Raw genomic sequence first — 17,203 nt, forward strand, 5'->3', positions numbered from 1 at the left:
AAGACTGGGAGAAGGCAAATATAGATCGCACTACCATATACTATTGAATACAGTATTAATAATGAGTGAAATAATTTTTATTATTATTTGCGTGCATTACAGTAGTGCCTTAAGGCAGCGTGCAACATATAGCAACCGATTATTTTTTGTCCCAGCCATGCCCAACCTGAACAGCAGGCCCTCGGTGCAACAGAAGGCACCTTGTCATTGTCTGCCCTTTGATGTAGGGGAACAGAAGGAAACAGAGGGACTCGCCTGCCAGACTGGCACGGGAGGCTTGGGAAGGGGCGCCTGGATCGCTGTAGTTACTGGATATCGTGTTTAGCCACGGACCGTCAGCCGTGTACGGTGCTCAAACAGGCTGCACACAGAGCCATGCCTTCAGTCCCGTCACGTGCCACTCAGCTCACAGCAGCCCTGCTGCTGCTTGGGCGGAGAAAAGATAATTTCATCGATTGAATTCTTGCAGCACGAACTGGCAGAAAGACCACACCACAGGACAGCATGCTGGTCAGGTGCAGCTGTGGGGTGGGGGTGGACAGGACTACCTGGTCTTTTCTACAAAGCTCTATTTTCCTTCTCAGCTGAGAAGTGAAACTGTCAAAAGAATCAGTGTTGTCCTGCCTTTTAAGGCTGGAATCTCCTCTCAGCCAAAATAATTTATTCCAATTGTCAAAGCTCATCAGACTCTCAGCATGAGTCTTGCATAAATGGATTTATTCCTGGCTGTTTCATTTGCACACTCCATGAAATTTTTTTCCACCTATTTAATTTCATCAAGACTTTTTTTCACAGAGATTAGTAAACTTGCTGCAAGAACACTGTAATGTGAAATACACTATCTCTTTCTTATATTCCTGTGGGAAAAAATAGGGTAAACCACAATATGCTTTAATAATTCATATGCTTAGAAAAATTCCTGATTTAAAATGCTGTTCCTGAAATGGGAACAATATGGAAGCATATGATAAATAAAGCAATAAAGCCACACTTACGGGTAACAGATAATAAAGTCCTGCCAACTTGGATATGCATTTCCTGTTTAAAAACTCCCGTGCTAAAATTCACAATATTCAGTAGTCTACAGCAGCGGCGTAAAATACTCCCATGAAACTGCCGTGTCTGGGAATATTACTATGGCGTCATCGTCATTGTTTTTCTAAATCAAGTGCCTCTCTGCTGCAAGAAAACTCATCAGGTGGAGAATGTGATGAAGACACCACTGCAAGGGCACAGGGCTCAGGAAACCTCACTGCGTGTCCCTTTGGCCGGTTTGCATCGCGTGCAGCTCCCAGGGCAGGGCCGGTGCAGGGAGGGGGTCAGCCCCCTGCCCACGCCTCGCGGGCACCCACAAGGGCTTCAGCAGCAGCGCATCCTCTGAAGCCTTCTGGGCTTTGCACCACAGCAAGAAAAGGGCTTTAAGTCCAGAGAAAACAAGCAGGACCAATGCAATCCTCCTCTGCTGTCATGCACATTTCGTTTTTCATTTAAGAAATTTATTTATTTCCAAAGTTTTCACCTCTGGGAGACAACCAGCTTGAAAATATGAAGAATTAATACATAAAGACTAAAGTTTAATTCCACGAAGTAGATTATAGCTTATGGTGGATGCTGTATATCATTTGTATTTGCTTGGAAAAAGAAGATTGTTTCTGTAATAGCCTGAAGCACATCCAGAAGGGGAATGGAAGCAGAGCTGCCTCGGCAGCTGACACAATCAGACAGCTATTTTCAAAAGCCTGTGAAGATTTTACACCCTCCAGTAGGCTGAGGCTAAACAGGATTTGTCAGAAGCAGGAGCAGGTAGCAAGACAGGCTTTGTCAAAAGCAGAAACGATGCTGGAGTGGTATTGGCCAAACCCATTAGTCTTTACAGGCCGTTCCTGTCAGTGTTGTGCCTTTGAAACAGCCAGTCTTCAAATTAATGTTTTCCAATGAGCTGGCCTTTGGGAGTCAAAGAAACAAACAAATTAATCTGAAAGAACGAGCCTGTCTTGAGACACTGATAAATCTGTTATGACAATGTAAGGCTTATTAAACACTGAGAAATGTATTTCCGTAGCCTCTGGGTCAAATGCAAGTTTTAAGGTTAATAGAGGAAATCAACATTTAAAAAAACATCACATGGACTACTTTTTTTTTTTTTTTTTTGTATTCTGCTTTTGACGAGAAATTAATGATTCAATACACTTAATTCCAAAACATGATGCACGTAATGAGGTCTTATCCAAATAATATAATATTTTGCGTTAAAGGGACATAACTGAAATGGAGTAACATAGATGATGCTAAGATTAGAGAAACAAGGGAGTCCCAGGTTTTCTCATATATTGTTGTTCATCTCTTCCTGAACACCAGCACTGGCTTGCCTTCATGAGCTCCATCAGTCCCAGGCACAACCTCTACTCTGGCTGCACGGACATGAACGGTGGGACAGCTGGAGCGTATTGCAGGGCGCTTCGCAGAAGGGGAAAGCTGAGCAGTGCTGTTGATGATCACGACATGCTACAGCCAACGCGGGTGGAAGCACAGGCACTGCCTACACGCAGGTTTTCCTCAGCAGCAGCTGCAGTTTCAGCAGAGATTTTTCATGCTATTTGTGGCGCTAGAGAAAGATTCTTCTGAGTTGAAAGGTTTTTGCAGGGGGCAACGATACGACTTGATCTGGAGGGTTTCTTGGGCCGAAAAATCTCTTCAGTTTTCTTCAAGTGAAAAATGACTCCCACTGTGGATATTCAGAGAAAGAAACAGACATACACAGATATGTATGAAAACCCCCACACGATCTATTGCCACAGCCTGAAGAACTCATCAGGCGGAAAAGAGTTACCCAGTCCACAGTCCTCATCCTGCTTCCTTTCAAAGTACCTCACGTTGCTTAAGCAACTGCCTGGTGGGACAGAAACTCGGTCACCCACGTCGCCTTGCCGGTGGGTTTCTGTCACTGTGAATCATGCTTTCAGGCAGTAAGGGGAAAGACTGTTCATTTTCTTGTACTAAAAGGTATGTGCTTAATGTACCTGGGGTCTCTCTGCAAGAGCCAATGGTGCCAGGCAGGCTTTGGACTGACCTTGATGCTCCAAAGGAGAGCTGACCCACCGGCTTGAAGGCCCTCCAAAAACCTTCCCTGTCAGCGGGCGTCAGCCGATGCTGCCCTCCTGACCCCCGGCGGGCACAGACATGTGAAGAAACTGCGTGGGAAAGCAGTTGCTGCCCCTCAAACCCAGGGTGGACCTCCACAGACAACGTGGAAGCTAAAAAAGACTTTTATGGTCTTAAGACTCATTAGTTTCACTAGGGTTTTTAGTCTCATTATTCATTTAAAAGGTCACGATCTAATATCCACTATTAGGGAATTTAAACAGAATAGCTCTTTTAAGTGTAAAAGGGATAGTCTTATGACCTTGTTTGTGCTCAGATGGGCAAATCCAATTCACTCCTTTACACGTGCATCGGTTCTGGAAAATTAGCTGCATTTTTGGCACTACCAGCGAACCTCTGGTCAGTACACACAACTAAATACAGCAGAAATGCTGGATGCCATCGAGACCCATGGAGAAAATATTTCACATCTTTCTTGGGCCAACTTTGGCATCTTTCACGTCACCATTGGGAAGCAGTAATGCAGTTCTAGCACACAGTGCAGCGGACACAGCCCCATTTCGCAGGCACTGGCTGACAAATGCCCACACGAGCCAACTTCACGCCAGCTGTTCGAGTGTAAGAGGCAGGGCAGCGTACCGCTTTGTGGGGGTTAACACCAAAGTATATTTTCCCATTTCCTACGCCAGCAGGTAGGCTTCCCAGCCGGAGCTCGCCGTTGCCATGGCTACATTGCCAGCCGTCCCCAAGTCAGCTAGCTTAAAGCTAATTTGGATAAACCTGCATTAGCTGCAGACATTTTAGTGACTGTGGTATAGACATATTCATAGCAACGAAGGGTTTTTCAGAAAGATTTCAAAATAGCCGTGTAATCCTTCTTTTAACTGTCTGCTGGCACTGTCACGCTGATGGGAAGGGGCAGGTGCTGGCAGGCAGGGGTGGGTGACTGCCCCCAGCAAGCCAACATGCAAGGGAGCCTTGCCGGCAGCCCGGCCTGGTCGGGCCTGGTCTGACACAATGGTATAGGCAACCCCAGAATGGGGGGAATTTAATATCTTTAAAGCTGCATTTTGTTTTCTGTATGTTTTTGTTTGTTTTTTCAAGGGTAGAGCTTTGTATGAAAAGAACTGGTTTCTGTATATTTCTGGCACCACAGAGCTTAATTTTCCTTTTCTTTAAAAGTAATTCTTTATGGTCATACAAAGAGAAGGTAACTTACATTATTACTATACAAAGAAATTAAACTGTTAGACACAAATTAAATTTTAGGCACAAACAAAACTATTATTCAATCTGTCTGTATCTGACTTTCCTTTTCTTCCCACATTATCTTCTCTAATCCTGGAATTAGCATACCAAAGCACTAAGTAACAGCGTCCTATCATTCCCTTATCTGCTACGCACCGCATTTGTACTCATTTCAGCACTAAGCTATCTCTATAGCCTGAAAAATCACTTGACATTGCATATATTCAGGTTGCACTCCCTTGGAAATAAATAATTTATTGCTACCTATTCTATAAATATCCTCAGCACGAGTCATCCAATAACCATAACGGTAAGCTGCTTTAATTAAAGAAGAGACCAATGGTCTCAACTGTAGTATAACGTCTCTTAATAGAGTGCCTCAACAGCTACGACATAGTGCTTAAATAAGTTATCGTCTCTCTTCAGAATGAAATATTTTCAAATAAAGACTACCTGGAAGTGCATTTCCTTCCAAATGATTATACACCTGGATCGACCCCTGCGCTCGCGCTCACTGAAACTACCCCAAAAGGCAGAGCTACTACTGGCTCTTTTGATGGGTCGTAGGGCACTGGGGAGACCCTCCCTCTACCCACAAATTTCCTGCTGCCACGTCCAAATGAATTTGAAGACTTTGAAGACTGAAAGCTGCTTGGCAATGTTTCCAAGCGGTCAATCTTCTGTACGCTGCACTTACAGAAATCAACTGCCTTCCTCGCTCATGACAGACTGTTCACAGACACCATCTCAGCTACAATTAACACAAGACTGAAAAAAAAAGGAGGTGCTAAAACCCACTACAGAGCTGCTCCTAAACCCGGGTGTCAGACGTGAGTTGAACTCGCATGAGGAGGTAAGATGCGGATTGCTCTACACAGCACATTTCCAACACCCTGAGAGGGAGTTAATGCATAACAGCTGATGGACTTTTCAAGCTACATCCCTCCTTACCACACAGCTTAAATGTGTGGATGCAGTTAAGAAATTAATTAATTCACCTCCCTGGAAATTCCTGAGGCAGTGTTTGAATGTGTTCTAAAGTCCTGAAATGGTAAGATCCCTAAAGGGCAATGACAGTATGAAAGAAAGGAATGAACGATTTGGACACTACCCCTTCATGCTTAAGAGCCTAGAAAATACTGAGGTTTATTTTAAGGGTAGAACAAAAATTTGTAACTCTCCTTCCAGTAAACAGGAGAACTTCAAGTAAATGTCAGCTGAAACACAGATGGTGTCTCCCTCAGAAACAGATTTTTGCTGTAATGCAGTTTGCTCAAACATCATGACTAGTTAATCTAGCTACTAATGTGTATGTACTTCATGAGTCTCACCTTTGCTACTACTCAAATGCCTTACTTTCTACATTTTAAAATTCATACTGCATGCCAAGTTTCTATAGCTGTCCATTGATTTTATGCCCATTTATTTTTTATTAATACTTTCCCCCTTCATATTATCACTATCGAGTAACATCCTTTACTGCCTATACAGCTTTATATTTGCACCTCGTTCTGCAAATCAGTCAACAGGCAGAATTTTACAACTAGAGGGTGCTGGAGGACCATAATGTGACATGGTATGCAAAACTCTCAATGACCTTTAGTGGAAAGAAGAAAAATAAAATAAATCAATTATTACTGCTCAGTAGGACAAGTTAATATATTCCAAGGTAATACAAATACTGCAAGTATCTAGTGTAAGTAAAAAGAAAATTAATACTTTATAGCTCATGTTGGTTTATTTTAAATTTTGTTTCAAATTTGCTGTTAAACTGCTTCTGTCCTTAGTTTTTGTGCTGTAATGAATGAAAAGCCTTTATTGTAACAATACACATTCCTTTTGCTTCCTTTTTTTTGTGAGCTGGAAAGCAATTACAGTGTATTATTGATTAAATGTTTCATGATAAAACACAAAAGCCATCAAGTAAGCAGGAAAGCAAGAAGGAACAAAGAATAATTCAACAATAAAACCTATAATTGAGATTATACAGATAGAATGTAGACATTAATTACAGATAAATCATTTAAGAAGAGTTCTAACAAGAAAATTATCTTCCAAAATTCATACATTTTCCAACATAAGGTAATTATTTTCTTGCCTTCCAGTACTGTAAGAAAAAATACAAGTATGAGAATAAATAATATCTATAAATATAGCACTCTGTACATATAAAAATTACCCCTCCCTAACTTCCTCTCTTTGACTTATCCTTATTGCTTCTTAGAGTCTCTGACAATTCTGTACATACCTGCAAACAGACAGAAATATTGAAACTTTGAACTAGACCTTAAAGACAATTTTTTCCCTGCCCGGTTCAGTGTGGCTCAGTAATATTTGGGATTTCCCTTCCATTTCCTTGGATCGGAAAAAAATCCAAAGGACAAACTGTGGCCACCTGGCGAAGTGGTTCCCTGCAGTCTCCACAAGAAAGACGGTGGCAAGCGCATGACCATGTTCTGAAGAGCAGATCTCTTCAACCCAACACGACTCATCGCAACCAGGCTGTTGATCGCAAAGTGGCAGAGGTCAGCAGAAACCCTGGCCACAGCAGATCCACAGCTGCCCAGTGAAGCCAGGCTGGCACGCTTCGCTGTTCCTGGGTTCCCACTTTTGACCTTCTGGTTGCGCATCCTATGTGGACAACGTTCACATGGTGGGCAACACCCAAGTGATCCAGCAGTGCCTCTGCGGCCTGCATTGGCTCAACACATCCTGGATAAGCCAGAAATTTAGCCCAAGTGGGTTTTTGCACTATGGAAGGTTTCACACATTTAATTCAGTCCCCTCCTAGCATATGAGGAGCCAATAAGCCACTATAATTCCTTTAATAAATTGCCAAGTTAGTGAGAACTGTCTTATTTTCATATTTTAAGTAACTGTGGTGCCCCAGCTTTACAAGTGGCAAGAAAAGTTACGTTTCTCTATGGCACACTCTCAAGGGAACACACACTACTCCGATATCTACCTACAAGCAGCTTTCTTTTGCCTGTGTTTCACCTCGTGACTTGCCCTTATGAAGGGATGTGCCTGGCACACACAGGAGGCCACAGGTCCTGCCCTACGCGCCCTGAGGAGATCACGTTTAGGTAGTCTCCATGTCATAGGGTTTCCTCTGCTAAATGGAGAGCAGCCTCCTATCAGAAGAGACTGACCACACATAGGACCTTATTCTCCAAAAAGTAGCAGCCAAATCAACGAGTTGGTGAGGGCAGCCATTAATTAATACAGAGGCACAAGGGCTCATGTCATATTTTATGATCTTTGGACATGTCTTCATTTCTACTGGTGGCTAGGTGTTAGCTTTGGTCATCCGTGCTACAACAGACAAACAAAAAAATTGTAACTATTGATGAAAATGGGATTTCATCTTGACAACAACTGGTTTGTTTAAACTGAAAGCTTTCAAGGGGATAAACAAAACAAATCAAGTAAGATGTATCCAATGCAACCACAACAAAAATGTGACATGTACTGCAGGGTTGCCAGATGCTACAGAAGGTGAGCCAGAGGACAGAGAAATGTAAAAAAGTATAACATAACCTGATACTGAACTGCACCTTGTGATGTTTCTTCAAAACTCCTGATACTTCTAGTCTAGAAAGTGGCCTGTTTGGTTTTGACCTATTGTATCTAGTTTGTGCCTAAGGACACAGTAGTCAAAATTTGGCCCAATATTTTATTGTCAGCATATTCTCACACACTTAAGTGTGCCTCCTTGATGAATACAGTTGTTGGGTTTTCTTTCCTAAATAAGCTGATTTTACAAAATTAGTAATTCTCTGATCTTTATTTTTTCACATAGACAAGATCAGCTTGTTCAATGCTGCCTTCACTTACCAAGTCTAAATAATGTGAATTACATCTTAGCTTTTTCTTCAACAGTGCCATCTAAAATTATACAATAACAAGATGTTTGGTTTTTTTTTTTTTTCCGCTGGAAGTCAGCAGAAAAGCTGTTAAATACTACATATACTAGAATACTGATTTTAATAATACTCAACGTGCACATCAGTTTCATCGTCAGAAACACTTTAAATCTCTGTATGTTACTAATAACTGAGGAGCGTTATTCAGCTTTATAATGTAGTATGCATTGTCCTTCATATATATTCCTAAAGCAGGATGTATGCTGTACATTTATATACAATGTTGGTCGGAGCACAGACATTGCAGTGTCATGCTTTCATTCACGTTTCAGATGCCATATGTTCAGTACAATCGCATGGCATCAAGATGCAACATACTGCTTTGCAAATGCAAATAATTTCACACAGTGGCCTTCATGACTGGGAAGGGGTAATGAAATGGGATATATTTTACACATATGAAAAAAATAAATAAAAGGTTTATCATAAATATATGGACCAGTATATGACGTTGAAGAACAAGAAGCAAAAAGGGAACAGTGCTCTTGCATAAAGATCGATTCTCTTTGCTGCTGATGGAATGACAGGCTTGGGAGGAGGAGGCTTCTTGTTGTTCTTGGCTTGAGATTTCCCGAGCCCATTGTTGACTTCAATGGGCTTCCCATAACAGTCATAATTTGATAATTCAAAATCCCTTGGCAAGCTTCCAACGATGCTGAAATCATTGGATCTCAGATCAGATTTCGAAGTGCAAACTTTTTTGCATCTGGTCTCACCAACCTATGAAATAAAGAGTGAGGGGAATCATGATCTACTCACCATATTTCATTAACAAACTTAATGCAGCTGCTAGAGAACACCGCAAACAAACATATAGGAAATTACTTGTTGATAGGGATACATCACATCAGCCTAATTTGCTGAATGGCTGCATTATAAAGTACTTAAGGATGATCAGTCAATCATATAAACTAATCCAAACATTCATAATTGTGTAATTTTTCATGCACAGGGTGCCTCATGCTGTGCAACCTGCTATAGTTAGACTCCATTTTAAGATGATAGAAGGGGAAAGAATATTTCTGTAGAGAGTATTTCTGGAAATCAGTTCTGTGCAGAACCTGCAGGACAGATACTATTCAATATTTACATTTTTCTGAGGCCTGGAAGCTGTAGTCAGAATTAACCCTAAAATTCAGCGTTTGCTGCAACAAAGCCGATTCTGGTTCTACATAGTAGCCAGCTCAAGACCCTTTATGTCACCCTAGGGTGACCACCTCACACAGTGACAAGGCTTAGGCCAGACAATTGTACTGGCACAGACAATGTGCAAGAAAAAAAGTATTTGGTGCCCTTCAAACTCCAGTGTTTTGGAGGGGGTGGGGGGGAAGTTCCTATATTCCCTTCCTTGGATTTTATACACTTTCTATTTGAGGTACAATAAATCCCTAGGAGGACCAGCCCCACACTGTTCAAGGAGCCTGAATGGATTTGGGGAGAACTGACGAGGCTTTGTGACTTGGGTAAATGACTCCCAAAGTTTTATTTCAATTAGACTAATTTAATGTAAAGCGGGGGAGAAAAAAAAAAAAAAGGAAAAAAAAAGAATACAGGTTATTAAACTGATCTGCATTATTAATAATGCCATTTGTTGACATATATAACCTGAGAGTGAGTTTGAAAAAATGCCGGTTCACAAATCAGGTTATACACATGGGCAACTAACATTAACCTAAGTTTCACTACGGGTTCCTGGAGCCACCGATCCACTAAAATTTGATTCTTCCAAAAGCTGCCCGTCCCCCCGTCCCAGCAGCCCACCTCTCCTCCGCAACGCCTTCGGGCATTTTACTCTCAGCTCTCACCACCTCTGGCCTTCTGCAGTCTTAGGCTGATAGTTTGCAATATTTGCATCATCACATTTTGTAACTAAAATCATAATAGTGAGATGCAGTACCAGACTTAAAGATGAATAAAAAACTTTCTGGAGAATATTATTAGCTTCTCTATGACAACTGCCAAGGTAACTGGGATGAAAACAACTGGGGCAGTCAGGAAAAGACCTGAACTTTGACTGGGGCTTTTACTCCAGTTACTGACAGTGCTGATTCTGGCACCAGGTGGAAGAGAAGCATGGCACTATTCCCTCAGCGAAGAGCAGATACGCTTCCCCAGATCTGCCAGACTTATGGCTGAGGAAAACTCAGTTCTGAAACCAATGCACTAAAACTTAAGGTGCAGGTTACACAATAAAATCATGATTCCAGGTTGTAAAAAGGAAAAACCAGACAGGTGTTTCATGACGGTAAGGCAAAACTATACACGCAATTTCCTGCAACTGTTTCCCAGTCAGCAAAGAACGGACAGCCTGGGTCGGTGTTCAGCACTGTAGCAGCTGGGGCAAACTGTCCAGTAAGGTGGTGACTGAGACACGTGTGAACATGATTATTGCGTGACCCTGAGTGACGGGGGGCTGTCAGTGAGGGATCTGAGAAGTTCCTTCCAGTGGGATCACACCCAGTGATACGGTTCATACAGACACAAAGCAGAGCCTTGTGCAACGGGAGGGTAATGTGCAGGGCTGGGGTGCATGTGAACTGAAGGGTCACAGGAAATTTACATTTTTTCCCATGGTCAAAACCAGTAAGATTTAGTAAGGCCATCACAAGAAATAGAAACCTATATGAAATTCTAAGCCTCCTTTTAGATTTGCAAACTTGTAGCCCATTCCTCATACTACCAGCGACATACTGTGTGACTCCGCAACACCAGTCATAGCCTAAGCACTCTCATTTACAACACAGAGTATTTCTGCTCCGACGGCAGTATCTAAAGTGCTCCCCAAAAAGCTGTTACAAGTCGGTTCCCATCCACTCCAGGACAGAGAGCTGAGGGAATGGTGTCCAGGTCACCTCTGCATTATAAGCAGGGGACTGCTGGCAGCGTGTTCACACCGAGTGCCGCTCAGTTTAGTGTCAGCTGGAGCACTGACTGATCAGGGTGACATGATTTCCCTTGTAACAGCAACCACATTTTTCATTAATAAGTATATGTTACTTCTAAAAATAATTTCTTCCATTTCCCCAGGTTTACAAATCTAATGTGCTCCTGTTTCCTACACTCAGTTGCTGCCTAGCCATAGTTTTCAATTTCTTCTCATACATCTCTTCAGCTTTCCAGTATTTCTGTTGTTTTAATCTAAATTCGTTTCAGTTGACCTACAGCTTTCCTTAAGCAAAGTGAGATAATATACATGAAAAATAGTGTATCTGCTCTTTATTCTTCCTGCCTTGTGCTAGAAGCATAATGATATTCCTGAATTTTACCAAAGGCTACAGGAACCATCTCTGTGGAAAATGATGCCACAGGACTTGATTTTAAAGGATTTTAGAGTACTACGCTGAAGACCCACAGAGAAAGTAAAACGTTGCTAAATGTTACATCGTTTTGACTTCATCCTGACACAGAATGTGGCCCTGGAAAATATTTGATATCATTTGCCTTGTCCTGCCCCAGCATCACGACCCGTGGGGCAGACCCAGCCCACAGGATGCTTCCACCAGATCGATGGCTTCTCCCCTGCAGGGGATGGGGAGCCGCTGTTTGGGAAGGGAAGGCTGCTGGAATACTGCTGAGCCCCACCATGTCCCCAGTGGCACTGGGCAGCTGCTCCTCATCCCTCAGGCACAGGGGTGGGGGGGTCAAGGACGGCACGGGAAGGCAATGTGGCTCCTGAGGCTTGGCCCAAACCACAGACCCAGTTCGTCTCAGGACTGGGCTACCTTGTTGAGGTCTGGTAAGTTGAACAGGCCACCTGCCTTTTGATGAACAGCTCTGAAGTACCTAAAAATGACTCCCAGAAGCCAGAAGGCCCCTTGGGATGATCCCTTGACAAAGCCAAGGCAGACCGCTGCTGGCTGCCAAGCTCAGCACCTGCTGCTGCTGCTGCTGCAACGGGGCCGTACCCGGTTGAGAAAGCCTTTGTTTGCAGAGTTCAGGGAATAATGTGGTAGGAAAATGGGGAAAGAGCAGAAGAAAGAAGTGCTGCCTGCGCATGCAGACTGGCAGGGAGGGAGAACTAACTCCCCATCGTCGCCTCTCCTGCTTCTGGTGCTCCTCATCACTCTCCACATTTACTGCCCAAACTTGTTACACTAGATTTTCCTTTAAAAACATCCAGGATGGAGAATTTTTTCCATGACCTTGTTCCCCACAAACATATGTACCTTATTTCTAACCTGAATTTATTTGGCTTCAATTTTCAGTCACGAGGCATGACTATAGTTAGCCTGATTAACTGCTGGTACTTACAGATGGTAACAAATATAACCTTGATTTTGCATAATTCAAATGATGTAACCAGGCCGACACACAAAGCCAAGTCAAATGTTCTTAAAGAGTTTCTTTCCTCCACATCATTACCTCTGTCAAGCTAGTTTGTAATCTTTTTAAAAAAATAGTTTGATTAAATCAATAAACACATAGATCAGCTTTAATTTCACTGACCCATTTAAATTTATTAGCTAACATGGGGCTGAATTATGAATAACATTAATGATAATTAATACTTATGAATAATAATTATTAGTCAGCCCCCTGTTAGCTATGCAATATTTTCCACTGATTGATGTCAAGCTTATAATTATGCATGTTATGCCACTTAGCCTTTAAAAATACTGGCACAAAGTTAGCTTCTTGCTGTCTTTTGGAACCTTCCCAGTTTTAAAGGATTTATTAAAAAATCAACATCAATTTGCCACAGCACTCATGGACCAGCTCTTTAAAAAATCCTAGATGCAACTTAAGCTGAAATATCAATTGTAAAATGTCTATCTTTAATAGCTACTGTTTAACATCCTTGTTAGCTACTGTCAATTAAAGCTATTTCATCATCTGATTGACTACATCTGGCTTTTCCCCAAACACAGAGCAGAATATTTGTTCAACACTTTTGCCTTTTCTGCTAATTTCTGATACTTACAGCATCTCTACCTAGCATTGGATCAATACTCTTAGAACTGTTTTTTGTGTTCTGGCTATACATGCAGATGATAACTTCCTATTGCCCTTAATTATGCTTAGCCATAAATCCCTTTTGTTACCTACACCTATTTTCTGGATTTCAATTTACACTGATTACTACTAACTTATCCATTTGCCAGTGAGAAAAAAAGAGAAATGCTTGAAGCTGGGTATGGTTTTCCATCTTTGGGAATTTGTTTTCAGTTGTACTGTTGTTGGTTTTTTTTTAAATTAGTACTGCTTTCCTTCTGATCTGTAGTTGTTTTGAACGTTGTTATATAGCTCACCAGCATCATTTATATTTTTTGTATAAATTCTTCCACCCAGATGAGAAAAAAGAGTTTTCAGATTTGTGAAACATCTCCTTTCACAGCTCCAAAAGTACCAGAACTCGACTAAATTTGTTTTGTGCAAATAGAATGAAGATCCTTTCCAACTGACTGTTCATCCTGCGATCAAGTCCTCTTTATCTGTCAGGATGAAGTGCAATATAAAACGCCTTCATTTTGGATTCAAGAATTTTTGAGAGCAGAAGTGGGATTGCCCATAATTTCTAGCAAAGCTCCAAACATGCTGTAGCTCTGGCAGCCTCTCCGGCTCAGCATGCATCCTTCAGGCTGAAGTGCCTCCCGACTGTACCGCCGCATCCTCTGCCCTACACAGCACATCCTCTCTGCCCTAAAACCTTCTCCCCTGCTGCATCCAACCTCTTTGGCATGCAGATCTGGCACCAGCGCTGCCAGTGAGTAAATCTTCCACACAGGATGAAGGAGGAGTTTTCTAACAAACTCTCATTTATCTTTCCTGCACTTGTTTTGTGCTCCTCTCTTGCTCTTGCCATAACGATAGATGTAGAACATCAATAAAGTAATGACTGTTTAGTATCAGTGTCTATCCAGACTGAGTGTATTTTCTGGTGCAGCTCAGCAGGAATTTGCTACCACATTCCAAATATTCCTTGCAAAGTACCGCGCAAAAAATATTTATACATAAAGTATCACAGAATCACAGCATGGCTGAGGTTGGCAGGGACCTCTAGAGACCATCTAGTCCATCCCCCTGCTCAAAGCAGATTGCTTGGGGCCTTTTTACACCAGTGTTCTGAATTATCTTCAAGGATGTATACGTGAGTCACTAGAGCAGAAAGTACCTACTCTGTACCTGAAATGCTGTCAGAAACTATTAAAATAGGCTGCAGCCTGTGGTTTTGTGTACAAGGTAAAATGTAAACTGGGTTTCTGGTGGTTCTACATGAAAAAGCTGAGTCTGGAGTGCCACTTGAGGGGAAAAGACAATAGGGGAAGATAGGTCACCACAGGTCATCACCACTGGTCAGGTATATTGTGAATTGGTAGAATGAACATAACTCATATCAGGTTTCAGAGAGGAGATGTGGCTCTGGCAAGATAAGGCACCACTTCTTTTTAAAAATAACTGGGTTTAGAGCTGTTACCACCACTTGCATAGCACTATTCATCATCTGCCAGAGACATTCTTTTAGCAAATGTTCTCTCCAGCCATAAGCACATTATCTGTGGGAGACAGCTTCTATAAATGGGCTTGATGAAAATGTGACTATTCAAATCGAGGGATGCTGTTAGAGTTAACGGTGCGATCTCTCCCTGTAATCGCACCACCAGTGAAAGCAAAAGAAACTGATTCATCTTCAGAACATTTCCCTTTTTGCTTGTTTTTCTCACTGTATGATGTTGCATTGCTAGGAAACACACTCAAACTCCTACTGAGGATTCCCAGTAAAAAGCCAGTGCCAGCAGTTACCACCAGTTTGCATAATCTTCTCCTCTGCTTAGAACAGCTTCTAATTGCAGCCACTAGGAGCTAAGGGAGCCAAACTGTACTTTCTCATGGTGTCTCGCCTGTAAACGCATAGACATTGTCAGTCTTAGAAAAAACACATCAGAAGTGCTTATGTTGAATTTTCTCTTTTTTCCCCTACAGATTCAGGGTGATCTTGCCAGATGGACCACTTGACTTTAATCAGACAGTCATATCTGCAAACCTCTGGGCTTAAAATGGCACTGACATTTCAAGGGTTTTTGTGGGAGGGGGCACGAGTCACAAAGCATGGACTTGGAAATGTGGCGTGTGCTGGCAACATACAGCTTTTACGTCAGCCAGTATCCAGGATGTGGTGGAGAGGAGACGGAGCTATGCATCCATGGAAGCTTTGCTCCATCTTTGGGTGACTGGCAAATTGTGAGTACCGTTTTCATCCTGCCACCTTCACTGTCGCTGCTGGTGACTATCAGTCACCATCACTGACTCTACTGACACAGTGCCAAAAGCGCTTTCTGCTGGAAACTTCCAGGTGGACCCTTGCAGGTTCTGTCACAGGAGATCTCTTGTCCTCACCCTCAATTATGAATGGCATCAAGCTTTTAATGTTTAGGGTATACTGAAAAGTTGATCCCTTTACCCAATTTCTTGTCATAAAAGAGGAACAACAGCTGCTTGTATTTTTAAGTATAATCACGTGTTTTTGTTACGGCTTGCATTTTACTAATATCAAACGTGCCAAGCCTCCAGACCAGATTCCATTTTTATCTTTCACAAATAGTGCAAGCACGTAAATTGTTCCATGGGGGCTGGAACCAGGGGCACCTGTCTGTCCCATTTGCTTCCCTGCGCTCCCTCTGACCCTTCCCACACCTGGGATCTTCCTACCCCTGCAACCCCCCTGTATCTTACATACTGGCCCCTGCCCCAAGCCTCCTGCAGGGCATCACTGCTGCAACGCTGCATGGCTGCAAGAGGCAGGAAGAGTGCAACTCGCTGCTCGTGGAACGCTGGCAAACTGGCCTGGCATCAGGATTATGGGCATTTAAATGTGAGAAAAAAAAAAAAAAAAGGAGTTTCTCTTTTTAAACTTGGCTGCCCTTTAATAACTTACAAATCTGTATCACCACCATTCAGTTAATGTCTCATAATACATAAGTGCTTCATTTAAGCTGGAGAAACACTTATAAATGAAATTATTCATGCTCTCTGTTTTGCACCACTTGGAGTTTTCTGCTCCCAGGTCCTTCCTGTTGGCTCTACCTTTGAGTCCCGTCTGGTCTATCCACCATTTCAAGCCTAGCTACAGTGAGATTGCCAGCTACAACCTCAGCCACTTTTGCCTTGGTATCATGTCCTGTGCGGAAAGAGAACACTTCTATGGGATGCACCTGTGTTTCACGGATGCAGTTCTAAGTTGTCCTCTTCTCCTAAAGCTATACATTGGTTCATCTAAGTCTTTCCAGGTGTTTAGCCCAGTATTTGTTCTCTCCTCACACACAATCCCTACTCAACCCTGATGAGAAACAGCTCCTGAAGTTCTGGGACAGCACTCTGGCCTCTTTTTGTTTCATATTCTTTATGCCTTTCAACATACATTTTTTTTCCATTACCTGTTTCTTTAATGTTTCCCTCCCTTGCATATTTGCCATATGAAAAATGCGTTCTCTACTTGATCATTACTAGGTCTGTATGGGAGCAATCCAAATTTCGTGGGGCAGGGTTAGTTTTGGATTAGGAGTCAGAGCTACCGAAAGATTTAGACCTGTTCTGTTTTAGGAGTTTAGTACAGGCTTGTCCAGGGCTGAGAACTTTCAAAGTACTCCTACCCAGTAGCTGGTTCAAAGAGGGAGTGCTCAGCTCGGTAGACTTATAGCATTCAAATATATCTAAAATCTGGCATCACTGCCCCACCACATCCTGATACCAAGTGATTCATTGGTCTGGGATCTTCTTCTATCTCAGCCTGGTGATCTTCCCAGAAATCACCAGCCCAGGACACCCTTCCTCAGGTAGGCTGTGTTTCACAGCAGGTGGCTGGATCCGAGCTGGATCACTAGCCATGAGGGGAGGAGACCACTCAGCCACGTGAGGGGTCTTTTGCAGCATGCTTTGAAAAGCTTCATTGCTTTCAAAGCAATGAATACATATTTCCAATATGTCTCAGT

General features: G+C 42.5%; 1 protein-coding gene across 3 annotated transcripts in view; it reads right to left on the reverse strand.

Moving 5' to 3' along the window:
• Positions 1 to 6,306: 6,306 nt before the first annotated feature.
• GLRB (glycine receptor beta) overlaps positions 6,307 to 17,203 on the reverse strand; it is a 52,055-nt gene continuing 41,158 nt past the window's right edge. For 2 of the 3 annotated variants that reach the window (XM_037378015.1, XM_037377994.1), the window contains one exon: positions 6,307 to 8,996. In XM_037378015.1, the coding sequence (XP_037233912.1) occupies positions 8,700 to 8,996 (297 nt within the window). In that variant the 3' untranslated portion in view covers positions 6,307 to 8,699. The remainder of the gene's footprint in view (positions 8,997 to 17,203) is intronic. The other variant, XM_037378004.1, reaches the window with a different exon arrangement.

Source organism: Falco rusticolus, chromosome 1, assembly GCF_015220075.1.
Source record: "Falco rusticolus isolate bFalRus1 chromosome 1, bFalRus1.pri, whole genome shotgun sequence".
NCBI lineage: Eukaryota > Metazoa > Chordata > Aves > Falconiformes > Falconidae > Falco > Falco rusticolus.